This window comes from Crocuta crocuta, unplaced genomic scaffold, assembly GCF_008692635.1.
Source record: "Crocuta crocuta isolate KB4526 unplaced genomic scaffold, BGI_CrCroc_1.0 scaffold83, whole genome shotgun sequence".
Classification (NCBI taxonomy): Eukaryota; Metazoa; Chordata; class Mammalia; order Carnivora; family Hyaenidae; genus Crocuta; species Crocuta crocuta.
In genome coordinates, this window is record NW_027529638.1 from 4272438 (window position 1) to 4285770 (window position 13333).

General features: G+C 38.6%; 1 protein-coding gene across 3 annotated transcripts in view; it reads right to left on the reverse strand.

Annotated features, from left to right (window-relative positions):
• Positions 1-13333, reverse strand: part of UNC5C (unc-5 netrin receptor C) — a 363130-nt gene that overhangs the window by 45276 nt on the left and 304521 nt on the right. The window contains exons 8-11 of one of the 3 annotated variants that reach the window (XM_077762330.1): positions 6824-6880; positions 4613-4804; positions 3256-3579; positions 325-412 (exon numbers count right to left, since the gene is read on the reverse strand). In XM_077762330.1, coding sequence (XP_077618456.1) covers positions 325-412; positions 3256-3579; positions 4613-4804; positions 6824-6880 — 661 coding nt within the window. Of the gene's footprint in view, positions 1-324; positions 413-3255; positions 3601-4612; positions 4805-6823; positions 6881-13333 lie in introns of all 3 variants that reach the window. The other 2 variants (XM_077762329.1, XM_077762331.1) reach the window with 2 other exon arrangements.

Sequence of the window (13333 nt, forward strand, 5' to 3'; positions counted from 1 at the left end):
CAGGCCCCCATGAAGCTGATGTCTGCGTCTACCACACATCTCTCTGGATCATCTAAGGATCACCTCTCTGGCCATTTTTTCCAGCTATGATGGCCACATGTCCACTTGAGAAAAGATCTCCGGCCTTCGGCCCATACTCAAGATCTGCAAAAGTGTCTGAAGCTTCGAAGATAAAGAGAAGCCGATGTTTTCTAGATCTAGGGAAAAAAAGGGTATGCTGGAGGTAGGCCACTTGAGACATGTGGGGTTTATTCTTTCTATTGCACAATTCTCCTCCAGGTCAGACATTGATAAAGTCAAGCACACCAGAAAAGGCATATTTACCTCATATTTTCTTTCCTGTGTACAGTCACATACATTTCGTAGACTCTCCCTTGGGGAATGGCCCCAGCGGGAATCAGCAAGCTTACTCCTGAATAGCAAAAGAGAAAAGCAGTCACATAAGACCTATGAATCAAAAGGAAACTTCACAGAATGCCTTTGAAGCAAGTGAAAGGGAATGAGGAGATTTTGTGGCCATGCAGCCACAAGCCTGCTTTTTCTCTAAAGACATGTAAATATTCATAGCTGCCCTGCTTTCCGTCCTTATTGGCCTTATTTGTTACCACAGCTCCCTCTGAACTGTTCTGGAATTACTCAAAGGAATGATGTAATTTTTTAAACTCTTGTTTTATTTAAGGAATAGACAGATGGTTCCACTGTTGTTTTCCTTGTAAAATGAGGGGAAAACCAACAACCGCTCTTAAAATTTCAAACAGCTGTAATGATGCATCGTTTCTAATTTAAGAAAAAAAAAATCCCCACAAAATTCAAAGTCAGGGAAATGCTAACCTCAATAATTTCAAAAAACACTTATTTCTGAGATATCTGGTTAGCATCAGTGTTTTTTTCATAACAGAATAATAATTGGTGAAGAACTTCTTTCATCAGTCATAACTCTAGAAAACAGACAACAGACAAAACTATGGACTTGTTTTTAGTCAACGCAGGTCAGGCAGGTGTTTACTAGGTTGCGACAGACACCATTTTGTAGGACTAGGGGATCAAGCTTTGTTCTAAATTCACTGGGCCTATCGCGGTACTTTCCCATGTGAGCTTGTATTAGAATCACCTGCAGGGCTTGCTAAAAGCCGGATCCCACGCCCAGGATTTTTGACTTAGAAGACCCACAGAAGGTGTGCCTCTAGAAAGTTGTAGGGTGACACCAATGACGGTGGCCTGTGGACACGCTATAAGAACCACCAGCCTACATCACCATGGGATCATCACAAAGAATAATTCATGGTGGGCAGCAACCTGTAGACACTCGTCTCTGTGATTTTATTCCAATAAATGCAGTTTACGTCCGGCTCACTAAAAATTGAGGGAGCATCATTTTGAGTACAGTGTTTGGCAGTACTGTGAATGCCAAGAAGTAAAAGATAGTGTTCCTGTCTTTGAGTAAGTTATACTTTACTTAGCAAGGAAATGGAATATGCCAAACGAGCACAGGGCAGTAAGGAAACTTGCCCGACCATGTTGGAAAGTCTCAAGAAGGAAGACTGGAGACTTAAGGAGGAATCGTTATTCAGAGGCCTTTGTGTAACGGGCTGGAAATGTTGAGTCATGGCCATCTTGAGGAGGAAAGTCACATAAGGGCTCAGTGCTGTGGGAAGCGGAAGGTCACACCTGGGGACAGGATGGTTTGCAGAGGCACGGAGTGGAAGCAGGAAGTCCACGTGTAAGTCTACCAACCCTTGGTAGTTTTTTATTTTTTCTAATGGGAACAATAAAATGTAACTTTATGTTATAGCAATAAAATAAAACTATGAATGTAAAGTGATAAGAATAATGCCTGATACATGTTAGGTGGCTTGTTACAAAATAATGTAGGTAAATCACCACTGCCTAGTATGTAGAAAGTATTTAATACAATCAACCTCCCTCCTTTCTACTTAAGAAGCCTTTATAATAATTCACATATGAAAAAGTGACAGGTGTGGAAGTGGGAAGGAAAGGTAGAATCCAGTAAATATCATGAAAAAAACTGTCTTGAGAATAATATAATGTGTTTAAACAATAAAAGAGCAATAGAGCATATTTTGATCTATTCATTTGATACACTTATAAAAATATATTTTAAATCATGGTTTTAAAAAGCATATAGCAGCATGAGAATTAAAAAGAGAAAAAGGTGAAAAAAGCATATATAATGTATGATCTCAGCTATGTAAAATGTATAGATAAAAGGAAAAATGATATTCCCTTAAGTGTTTTAACTTATTAAAATATACTTTTAAAGGAATGGTGTGACAAATTGGCAAGGCATTGAAACGGGGGACTGAATGAAAGAATCAATGACAAGTTCGTATTCAGATCTGCAGCTGGTATTCAGTTCTGTGTATTATTTGGCTGTATGGCTATTTTTACATTATATTATTTCCTTATGCCACATGGGGACTTTGGGTCAATCAAATTGTTTCTTATTGCTGTGCTGTTGAATAGAGCTAACAGAGATTCACAGAGGAATCCATTAACCCTCTTATGGCCAATAGGTAAAAACCCATTGTTATACTGATTAATAAATATCAAACGTTAATCAAACATTATCAGTCACTAACTTAAGTTCACCGTTTAAGTCCTTTATGTCACTTATCCTCTAGAAGCAGATAACTAAATAAGAAGCTGAAAACTCAATTATACTATAAATACACAGTACACATAATGAGGCTGTGATTCCAGAGAGATTGATCAGAAGAGGGAGTGAGTCCGTTACAAATACCTTGAGGTTGAAGACTGTGTAATAAAGAGTTAAGTTAATAAATGAAGATTTGATGTCTACAATGATGTCCTCTGATCTAAAAATCAGTCTGAAGTACTGCTTCCTACAGTACATTGGAAGTGAACCAACTAATATGTTTTCTAATTAATTTGTCCTTTTAAAGTGTGATGACAACGGCGAGCACTTCTGGCTTGCCGTTGCCTTCTGAAGCTCTAGTAAAAAGAAGGTCAATGACAGTTCCAAATTACATCTTGGCAGAAAGTTGTGAGTATAATATTTCTAGAGGAAGTGTTTTCCGAGTTGGCTGGAGGAAGATGAATGGCCTTGCTGATTTTGTCTGAAGCAATGTTGATTTACATTGAAAGTAGATTTGGGTTAGACTAGGCTCCAACTAACTTTTCAGGCCTAATGAAAACAAATAAATTAAAAATAAAAAGATTTGAGTACAAAAATATGTTCTCAAGATCTATGTGATTTACACCTCTAGAAATTACCTGAATTTGGAACAATCAGGTGACCCCCGAGAGAGTTGAAGGTGCCGAATGCGGTACAGGACGGATCCGTCTGCCTTGCTAGACTCTGATTCTTCACGTTGAGTGCCTCATTCTCCAACAAAGACTGGGTCATTTGAGGAGACAGCTTTGATGCAAACTCAGAGAGGTCATCTTGGGGGGTGACAGCACCTGAAGTGTTGTACACTTTGATTTTCAGGTTGGGGAGTGGATCCAGGATTGGAGAGTTGGTCATTGGGATTTTGTCTGAGACATCATGCAAGGCATAGACAGGTCCTCTGTACATGGCAGCAGCTGATGTGAGATCTGGGGGCACCACGAGGAGATCTGGTTCAGAAAGAGAAAGGAAGTATGTCTGCATTTTCCATTCAGGTAACTTCTACTAGCCGGGCTCACCCTGATACTTTCTGAGCCAAACACAAACGAACTCAGTGGATATCAGAAATGTATAGATTCTAAGGCTCTGTTGAAAGCAGGGCAGTGAGATAACTGCAATCCATTTTATTACTGGCTACAAATTAAGAGACAAGTTCATTCTATATTTGCCTTGAAGTCTACTCATTGCTCCTAAGATATTAGGCTATTTCAACACATTGAATTCGCAGACAGTGATCCACACCCAGTGACTTAGGTAATAGTTTTCCTTGTCTATAGTGGATTTGAGGTTATCTGTAGATGACTATATCCATAGCTATGCAAGCTGTCTTGTCAAAAGGCAAAAAAAAAAAAAAAAAAAAAAGGGGGGGGGAACAACACTGAAAATTAGAGACCCTGTCTCCCTATTCAATAAATTTGGTACAAGACATAGCATATTCTTAGAAAGCAGGATGTCTATGAAATTCATCACTATGAAATTAGTCTATGAAATTAATAACTTCCAAGGGAGCATTGAATTTATTAATCCTCAGAAAGGAGTTCTGAAAAGAGAATCGTGCCTGAGAAAGAGAGATGGGCATTAAAAACAAAAACAAACGAACAAACAAAAGACATGGCTACTGAATGAAAAATCACCATAGTCACTACAAACAGAAGACTGGTTTCTGTGGAAANGGTAAGAAATCAGCCAGCCAATCTGTGTATTCTTTTAAAGTAAAAGTTTAAAAGTATGACAGAGAAACCTGTCACAAAAAAAAAAAAAAAGATTTGTGCACATTGTCCACTCTAGTTTGTTATATGAATGAAGTCAATAGAGTAATGAATAAAACGAACCCAAATCCATGTCTTCGTGGAGCTTATGCTCTGGCTAACCTACATAACTTGAAAGTCACTGATTTCGGAACCACACAGGGATGCTGGTCACACGCATAAATCACAGGTGTGAAGTGCAATGTGAACTGACCTTGCCTCGCTGCCTTGATGTTCACCGGCTGAAAGCCTCCATTGAGCGCCGAAGAGTCAATAATATCAGACTCAAAGTCGCGATGATTCTTGCGATACACAAATAGGGCCACAACTACAGAAATGGCCAGGCAAACTATCACAGCTATCACAATGCCAACATACAGAGCGACATCATCTGAATCAGGAGCAGCTGGAGAAGACAAGGAAACATTGGACCAACTGCTTAGAGAAATTTCCCACAGTACACACACATTTGCTGTAATATTTTTCCCGACATTTATTGCCTTTTTTATAGGTTAATTTCAAATCTATTTCAAAAGCTATATAAAATGACTGTGCCTTTCAGTGGAAAATTATCTCTGATTTCTTTTCCCTTCTCACTCTGCATCTACCCACCCACTAATCTATCTTAAATTGGGCAGCATAACAGACCATTTATTAGAAGGCATAAAAAGAAACTGCAACTAAGAGCATCCCAACCTACACGGAAAAAGAAGTTCATTACTAATTTCAGGTGGAAAAGTTTGGAAGCCTTCTTTGAATTCACTGATGGTTCTCTAAAAACATAAACATCAATATTCTGTTAGAAATATCTGGCTTGTTCTGAATCTGTGTAGTTATTGAACCAGAATATTTCTTAAGTATCATTCCAAGTCAAAAACTTACTTTCCACAAATAATTCTTCTCCCTTTCCCGTAAATCAGTGAACAGGTGGGTGGGAACGGTATATGTAACAAAGCAAAACAAATACCAGGAGCAAACATGCTGGATTTTAAAGGTGTGCTTTCAGAAGATTTGGGGAGCAGAGGTCAATGCTGATAACACCAGGCTTTTGATACAGATTCAGTATTACCTCCCAGAACCACGAGCTTCTCACGGTCTCTGGTCAGCGATTTACATTTAGCCGCTTGTTACTGAATCAAATACGTCTGTATGGTGCACTGAGTAAGATAAAGGCCTGCTTCAGTGATCAGAAAGGTCAGACCAGCCTAGAAGGCAATTGAGCATTTGACCAACACAGTGCGCAATCAGTTGGGAGGTCTGTTTCCGGGTAAAGCAAGAAGACCAATCCTGTAAATGTTCATCTTGCCTCGGTGGCACAGAACATGCCTCACTCCAAGTGCGAAAGGTGATAGAAGCTGATAGCTGAAACAAAACGAACAAAAGCAAACCTTTCCAGAACCCTCAAGACATCTTCAAGTCTCTGGTTTTAGTTTTTTGTCACCCACAAAAATATTCAGCAAAGGACCGAAGCTTCTCCACTCACTGGGAAAGAGGTGATTTTACAGGGGCATTTCAAGCGGTCAAGAAGAGCCTTTTTACGCTCCATTTTATACACATCTGCAGTTTGGGGGAAGGGAGTTTTCAGAGATGCAATTTCCATGGCCTCCTAAAAGTTAAGGAGCCCCTATTCTGTTCACTAAGACTCACAGCCACATAGTTTATATGGGAGAAATGACTCATCATTTAGATTGCCAGAGGCTCACCCAAACTCCCGTGTCACCGTTTCTTTGACATGTTGACAGTTTAAGGGGATTCCCTGATAGAAACTGCTCCGTCCCCTTTAGCATTTTGTGTTTAAATATACTGCATGTGAGAGAATTTTTTTCAACTATTATCTTTCCCAAAGTGTCCAGAATATCAACTTTCCCATCAATTAAGTCAATATTGACAGATCTTTCCAGAATACTAGTGACAGCCCAAACACTGAGCTTGGTTGTGCGAGGACTGCTTTCCAAGGGCCGACTGAACGTTGCTGCTGGGTAATATCTGAGGCCCTGCAGCAATATTCTGAACTCCAGCCAGAATATTACATCTAAATCCTTAAGGTTTTACTTTATCAGGCTGTAATTACTTAACCAACATTCATGCTGCCTAACTCAACAGATCTGCATTTTCTCAACCCTTTACTTTTTAGCATTTGAACCTGGACCTTTATTAGATCAGCACATTTTATGATATGGTTTGTCAGCTATTGAGACTGAAGCTTTGAATGGTAGACTGATAGATTTTAAAGCTGGCAGAGGCTTGAAATGACCCTCCTTTCTTCTCCTCAGTGGTGAAAATCTAATTTGTTTTTCATGTTAGAATATATTAGGCGCCTATTTCCTGTGTGCACATCTGTGATCCAAAGAAAGGTAAACTTGAACTGGGGGGCAATAATGTTAAATGGTTATTCAGCAACATAAAAACTAAACATCAAACTTACAAGAAAATCCATATTCATTCTGGGTTCTCTGTTCAGTTGAAATAGGATAAAGGAAACCTTGAAAAGAACAAAAAAATGAAACAAAAATGGGAACAAAATCAAATTAATGAGGGAAACAAAATAAGCATGAAAAATGGTTTAATTAAAAGAAAAAGAAAAGAAACCTGTGGTCCTTTAAAATTCTGGTTCAGTACAGAATTATGATTTTGCATCTCCTGTCTGCTTTGGAGCCTCACCAAGAATTAATAAGTAGGCAGATTGAATTTCAGAGCAAAACTGGTCTCGAGTCACTAACTTTGGAGTGCTTAAAGTCTTTCTTTTATTGAGCATAAACTCTAATGGATCTAATTTATTTCAGACATCAAGGGTCATTAGCATAAGGAAAATCTTTTTTTCCTTATCCCTGCCATATGCTTTAATTCCCAGGACATATTCAGTAAGGCTCTAAGCAGTTTTTCTTCTTTTTTATTTAATCATAACAGCTTGCTCTTGGTCTAAAAGAACTAAAGGAGACCTGTCATCGTTGGTCAAAGGTTAAATACCCATTTACCAAGCTGAGCCGAGAGATCACCCTTCCTCCCTCCATCTCAAATCCACCTTTTGGATTTTTGGTTGTTTCCTGTCCCTCCATTTAATAGGAATCCAATGGGTTTTGCCCAGGGACTGAACGGTTTGTCAATGCAACGGAAACTGGATGCTTTTTATTTGAAATCGTTTGAAAATCAATAGGGCCTGGAGGTTATAAGGTTACTTATTTCAGGGCTTCAGAAGAATAGTGTAGATTGGGAAAAATAAAAATCTCATCTCAAAAAGAAATGCACAGATAATATTAGCCTTTTTTATTTTTACTTCTTTTCAGTATATTCTAGGATACAAAGGAAGAAGAAGAAGAAGAAGAAGAAGAAGAAGAAGAAGAAGAAGAAGAAGAAGAAGAAGAAGAAAAAGAAGAAAAAGAAGAAGAAGATGAAAGGAGGAGGAGGAGGAGAAAGAAAATAATGTCAAGAAGAAGACTGGGAGAAACACTTTAAACATGTGAAATACAAATTAAAAAATTAACTCATAAAAATTTAAAAGTACAACTTATAACTGGCACCCCCTGTTTCCCAATATTTAATATTGTATAACAGATGAATTGACCAAATGATACAGCACCATGTAGATTAATCAAATGAAAATGATATGAATTAAACTTTCCTAGTGATGCTCAAGGGCAAAAACTGTAGAGAATCTGCAAGAATCACAATTAATTGGCTCAAAATTAAAGGTCTGTAATGCTCTAATACTAAAGGTAACTCTAAATCGTGCCTTAGGTAGATCTTCTGTAGTTTGCAGAACACTCAGCTCTTACAAGCTATTTACCTATTTGGGGGAACTAATTCTGGAGAAACATTCAGCGCTACCTTAATGAAAGAGAGGTTTGCTGTAGCACAGACAAGTTTGCTCTGAATTAATTTTTAATGCTTTATTTTAGAGCAATGATTGCAACCTCCTACTCAGTTTTATAAATATTATATTCCTTATTCCAGTTGTCTGAGTCCATGTATTAGGTTTGATTTTCATTTTTAAACACTAGTGTCTGGTAATAACGTTTTTCCATTTGTATTCTGTGAACCCAAGAAAAGGACACTGGGGACATATACAGGCACTGGACGAAAGGTTATTTATTTTGCAACCTAAAGATATAAGACGATACGAGTTGACTGCTAGCAGAGGAGAGGGGGTAACTTTGTCATCATTCTGGTAGGGAAGGTGTTAGGTAGAGCGCTGTCAAAAGATTAATTTCTTGCAGATTAGAAGGCCTGGAAACAACTGTAAAATAGGATATCTGGGGATGGTCTGATGTTACCTTGAAAATTTTGATCAGAATCAGCATGGGCCTGCTGGAGTACACAGAAGAATTATATCTCATAGAGGGAGAAGAGAGATATAACATGGTATGAAATTTCTCCCTGTGAGGCAGCTCTGGGTTTGCCTTGGCTTTACCTCTACTTCCCAACAGAACCCCTGTTTTTGAAGGCAGACCAAGGAATAAGAAGAAGAAACTTTATAATTTTGATTTTAATCTCAACTTTGCCATATTTATGTAGAACTGGGCAATTCAAGAAATATTTTGGGAATTTATGGCATTCATCTAGGACTGTATTTCATTCTAGGCACAGAACTGGAATTCATTCATTCATTCATTCATTCATTCACCTAACAAATACTCTTGAACCCTATTATATACTGGGTTCTATCCTAGGCATAAGGTACAATGACAAAGAAGATGGGAAATGTCCCTGCTTTTGTGCTAGTTTAACAAAAAAATAAGTAAAAATAATAAGTAAGGTCAACTCAAATGCTTAAAAATTTCTTTTAAGAAATAGAAAAAGAGAATGCAGTATGATTGCTGATAAACGGATGACCACCTTAGGAAATCTGCGAGCAATTTTCTGCTGAAATGGGATTTGAGATGAAACTTGAACATGAGAAAGAATCAGCCAAGTTGAAATCAGGAGGGACTGATGCTCCTCAAAGAAGGGCCGTGAATGCAGATGCTGACATAAAAATTGAGGGGCACCTGGGTGGCTCAGTCAGTTGACCATCAGTCTCGATTGTGTCTCAAATCACAATCTCGCAGTTTGTGGGATCGAGTCCCATGTGGGGATCTGTGCTAAAAGCACAGAGCCTGTTTGGGATTCTCTCTCTCCCTCTCTCTCTCAAAATAAAATAAATAAACATTAAACAAAATGGAGTGGGTGCAGGGAAGCAAGTGAAAGGAAAAGGGAGGAGGCAGGCTCTGAGGGGTGAGGGACAGCCAGGTCATGTAGGCCTGGTGGGCCAGTATGAGGCATTCTGATTTTATCCTAAATGAAATACAAATCCCATGATCAAATGTAATTTTGAAAAGATTGCTTTGGTTTTTCTATAGTTAATGGAGAGCAAAGGGGGCAAAGTGACAGGGCTTTAAGGATGGATTCCATGACACATGGCCTGGGAGNAGAAGAAGAAGAAGAAGAAGAAGAAGAAGAAGAAGAAGAAAAAGAAGAAAAAGAAGAAGAAGATGAAAGGAGGAGGAGGAGGAGAAAGAAAATAATGTCAAGAAGAAGACTGGGAGAAACACTTTAAACATGTGAAATACAAATTAAAAAATTAACTCATAAAAATTTAAAAGTACAACTTATAACTGGCACCCCCTGTTTCCCAATATTTAATATTGTATAACAGATGAATTGACCAAATGATACAGCACCATGTAGATTAATCAAATGAAAATGATATGAATTAAACTTTCCTAGTGATGCTCAAGGGCAAAAACTGTAGAGAATCTGCAAGAATCACAATTAATTGGCTCAAAATTAAAGGTCTGTAATGCTCTAATACTAAAGGTAACTCTAAATCGTGCCTTAGGTAGATCTTCTGTAGTTTGCAGAACACTCAGCTCTTACAAGCTATTTACCTATTTGGGGGAACTAATTCTGGAGAAACATTCAGCGCTACCTTAATGAAAGAGAGGTTTGCTGTAGCACAGACAAGTTTGCTCTGAATTAATTTTTAATGCTTTATTTTAGAGCAATGATTGCAACCTCCTACTCAGTTTTATAAATATTATATTCCTTATTCCAGTTGTCTGAGTCCATGTATTAGGTTTGATTTTCATTTTTAAACACTAGTGTCTGGTAATAACGTTTTTCCATTTGTATTCTGTGAACCCAAGAAAAGGACACTGGGGACATATACAGGCACTGGACGAAAGGTTATTTATTTTGCAACCTAAAGATATAAGACGATACGAGTTGACTGCTAGCAGAGGAGAGGGGGTAACTTTGTCATCATTCTGGTAGGGAAGGTGTTAGGTAGAGCGCTGTCAAAAGATTAATTTCTTGCAGATTAGAAGGCCTGGAAACAACTGTAAAATAGGATATCTGGGGATGGTCTGATGTTACCTTGAAAATTTTGATCAGAATCAGCATGGGCCTGCTGGAGTACACAGAAGAATTATATCTCATAGAGGGAGAAGAGAGATATAACATGGTATGAAATTTCTCCCTGTGAGGCAGCTCTGGGTTTGCCTTGGCTTTACCTCTACTTCCCAACAGAACCCCTGTTTTTGAAGGCAGACCAAGGAATAAGAAGAAGAAACTTTATAATTTTGATTTTAATCTCAACTTTGCCATATTTATGTAGAACTGGGCAATTCAAGAAATATTTTGGGAATTTATGGCATTCATCTAGGACTGTATTTCATTCTAGGCACAGAACTGGAATTCATTCATTCATTCATTCATTCATTCACCTAACAAATACTCTTGAACCCTATTATATACTGGGTTCTATCCTAGGCATAAGGTACAATGACAAAGAAGATGGGAAATGTCCCTGCTTTTGTGCTAGTTTAACAAAAAAATAAGTAAAAATAATAAGTAAGGTCAACTCAAATGCTTAAAAATTTCTTTTAAGAAATAGAAAAAGAGAATGCAGTATGATTGCTGATAAACGGATGACCACCTTAGGAAATCTGCGAGCAATTTTCTGCTGAAATGGGATTTGAGATGAAACTTGAACATGAGAAAGAATCAGCCAAGTTGAAATCAGGAGGGACTGATGCTCCTCAAAGAAGGGCCGTGAATGCAGATGCTGACATAAAAATTGAGGGGCACCTGGGTGGCTCAGTCAGTTGACCATCAGTCTCGATTGTGTCTCAAATCACAATCTCGCAGTTTGTGGGATCGAGTCCCATGTGGGGATCTGTGCTAAAAGCACAGAGCCTGTTTGGGATTCTCTCTCTCCCTCTCTCTCTCAAAATAAAATAAATAAACATTAAACAAAATGGAGTGGGTGCAGGGAAGCAAGTGAAAGGAAAAGGGAGGAGGCAGGCTCTGAGGGGTGAGGGACAGCCAGGTCATGTAGGCCTGGTGGGCCAGTATGAGGCATTCTGATTTTATCCTAAATGAAATACAAATCCCATGATCAAATGTAATTTTGAAAAGATTGCTTTGGTTTTTCTATAGTTAATGGAGAGCAAAGGGGGCAAAGTGACAGGGCTTTAAGGATGGATTCCATGACACATGGCCTGGGAGATGTCTATCAATAGGTGTATCAATATAGTTGATGAAGTGTTTGCTTTGAGGTTTTTCCAAAATAAAATCAAAATTAAAAAAAAAATGAAAGTCTCACTATTAGTTATTCCTCATAGCCAATTAGAGGCAATCTAGCCAAACTTATTTTCCTACATGAGGAAATTTAAAACAGACCAGAGTATTAAGTATACCCACTAATGGTTCAACACCCCAATTTGCTCTGCTATGGAAACACTGATAAAGAGTTTTTGGAAGGCAACTCTATAAAACTTTTTCCATCCTTTTCAAAACACTTCTGCAGCTACAGAACTAAAACATCAGTTAGGAGGCTGGAAATCGGAAAAGAAGGGGATTACTGTTCCATCCCCTGAATGAGGGGAACACAGAATCACTTTCTAAGAGTTTGTTTTTACGCTTCTCCATCTGATCCGTCTCTCACGGAACAACAGGGGACATTTTCCTCGGCTAATGAGGTGACCCTGCTGAGAGCAGTCCTAGCAATAATGAAAAATAACATCTCTGGCAGAACACAGTGCAAAATAATTGTTTTTCGTGTCCCAATCAACAGCCTGGTTCATAAGTTAGGGATTTCAGTTAACTTTTCTATTACTTGAAAGTATGGCTATCTGAAAAGGCTCTGGGGCTGCTGGCCAAGGCAGTGAAATGGAGCTTTTCATTCTCATGGACTTCAGATTACATCCTAGCTCTGCCCTTCCTTAGCTGTGAGAGCTTGGGTAAACTGTTTCACTTCTCTATGTATCAGTGTTCTAATTCACATAAGGGAAAATGGATCCTCATTCCCATAGAACTGTGGAAGGGAGAAATGAGATTTTTAAAAGGCTGGTATACTGCAAGCGATCAATAAATGTCATTGGGATGCACACAGTAAGAACACTAAGACTCTAAGTTCTTTTTTTCTTCAACATTTTTTAAATGTTTATTTATTTTTGACACACACACACACACAGAGAGAGAGAGAGAGAGAGAGAGAGAGAGATACAGAATCAGAAGCAGGCTCTAGGCTCCAAGCTGTGAGCACAGAGCCCCACGCAGGACTCGAACTCACAAACCATGAGATGATGACTTGAGCTGAAATCAGATGCTTAACTGACTGAGCCACCCAGGCGCCCTACAACTCTCAGTTCTTAAAGGGATTCTATTTGTAGAGTCAGCTCAGCCCATTATTTAATGAGTGACTTAGGGAATTTGTTTGAATTGCAGGTTCCCTAGTTATTCCAGAGACAAAGAGCCCTGTTTTTCTGAGAAACCATGAGCAGTGCACTCTTTTAAGTACTGTATACTCTTTCACGCTCTCCTATGAAAGAGGTTTATGGCCTTTGTGGCTTCTGGCAACGCTATAGTGGCATGTGACAGAGGCAAATTTCCAGGGCCAGAGTGCAACTTGATGCTAAAACAATTTCTCAGCCAGAGGTGGTGCCACTTCTGAAGG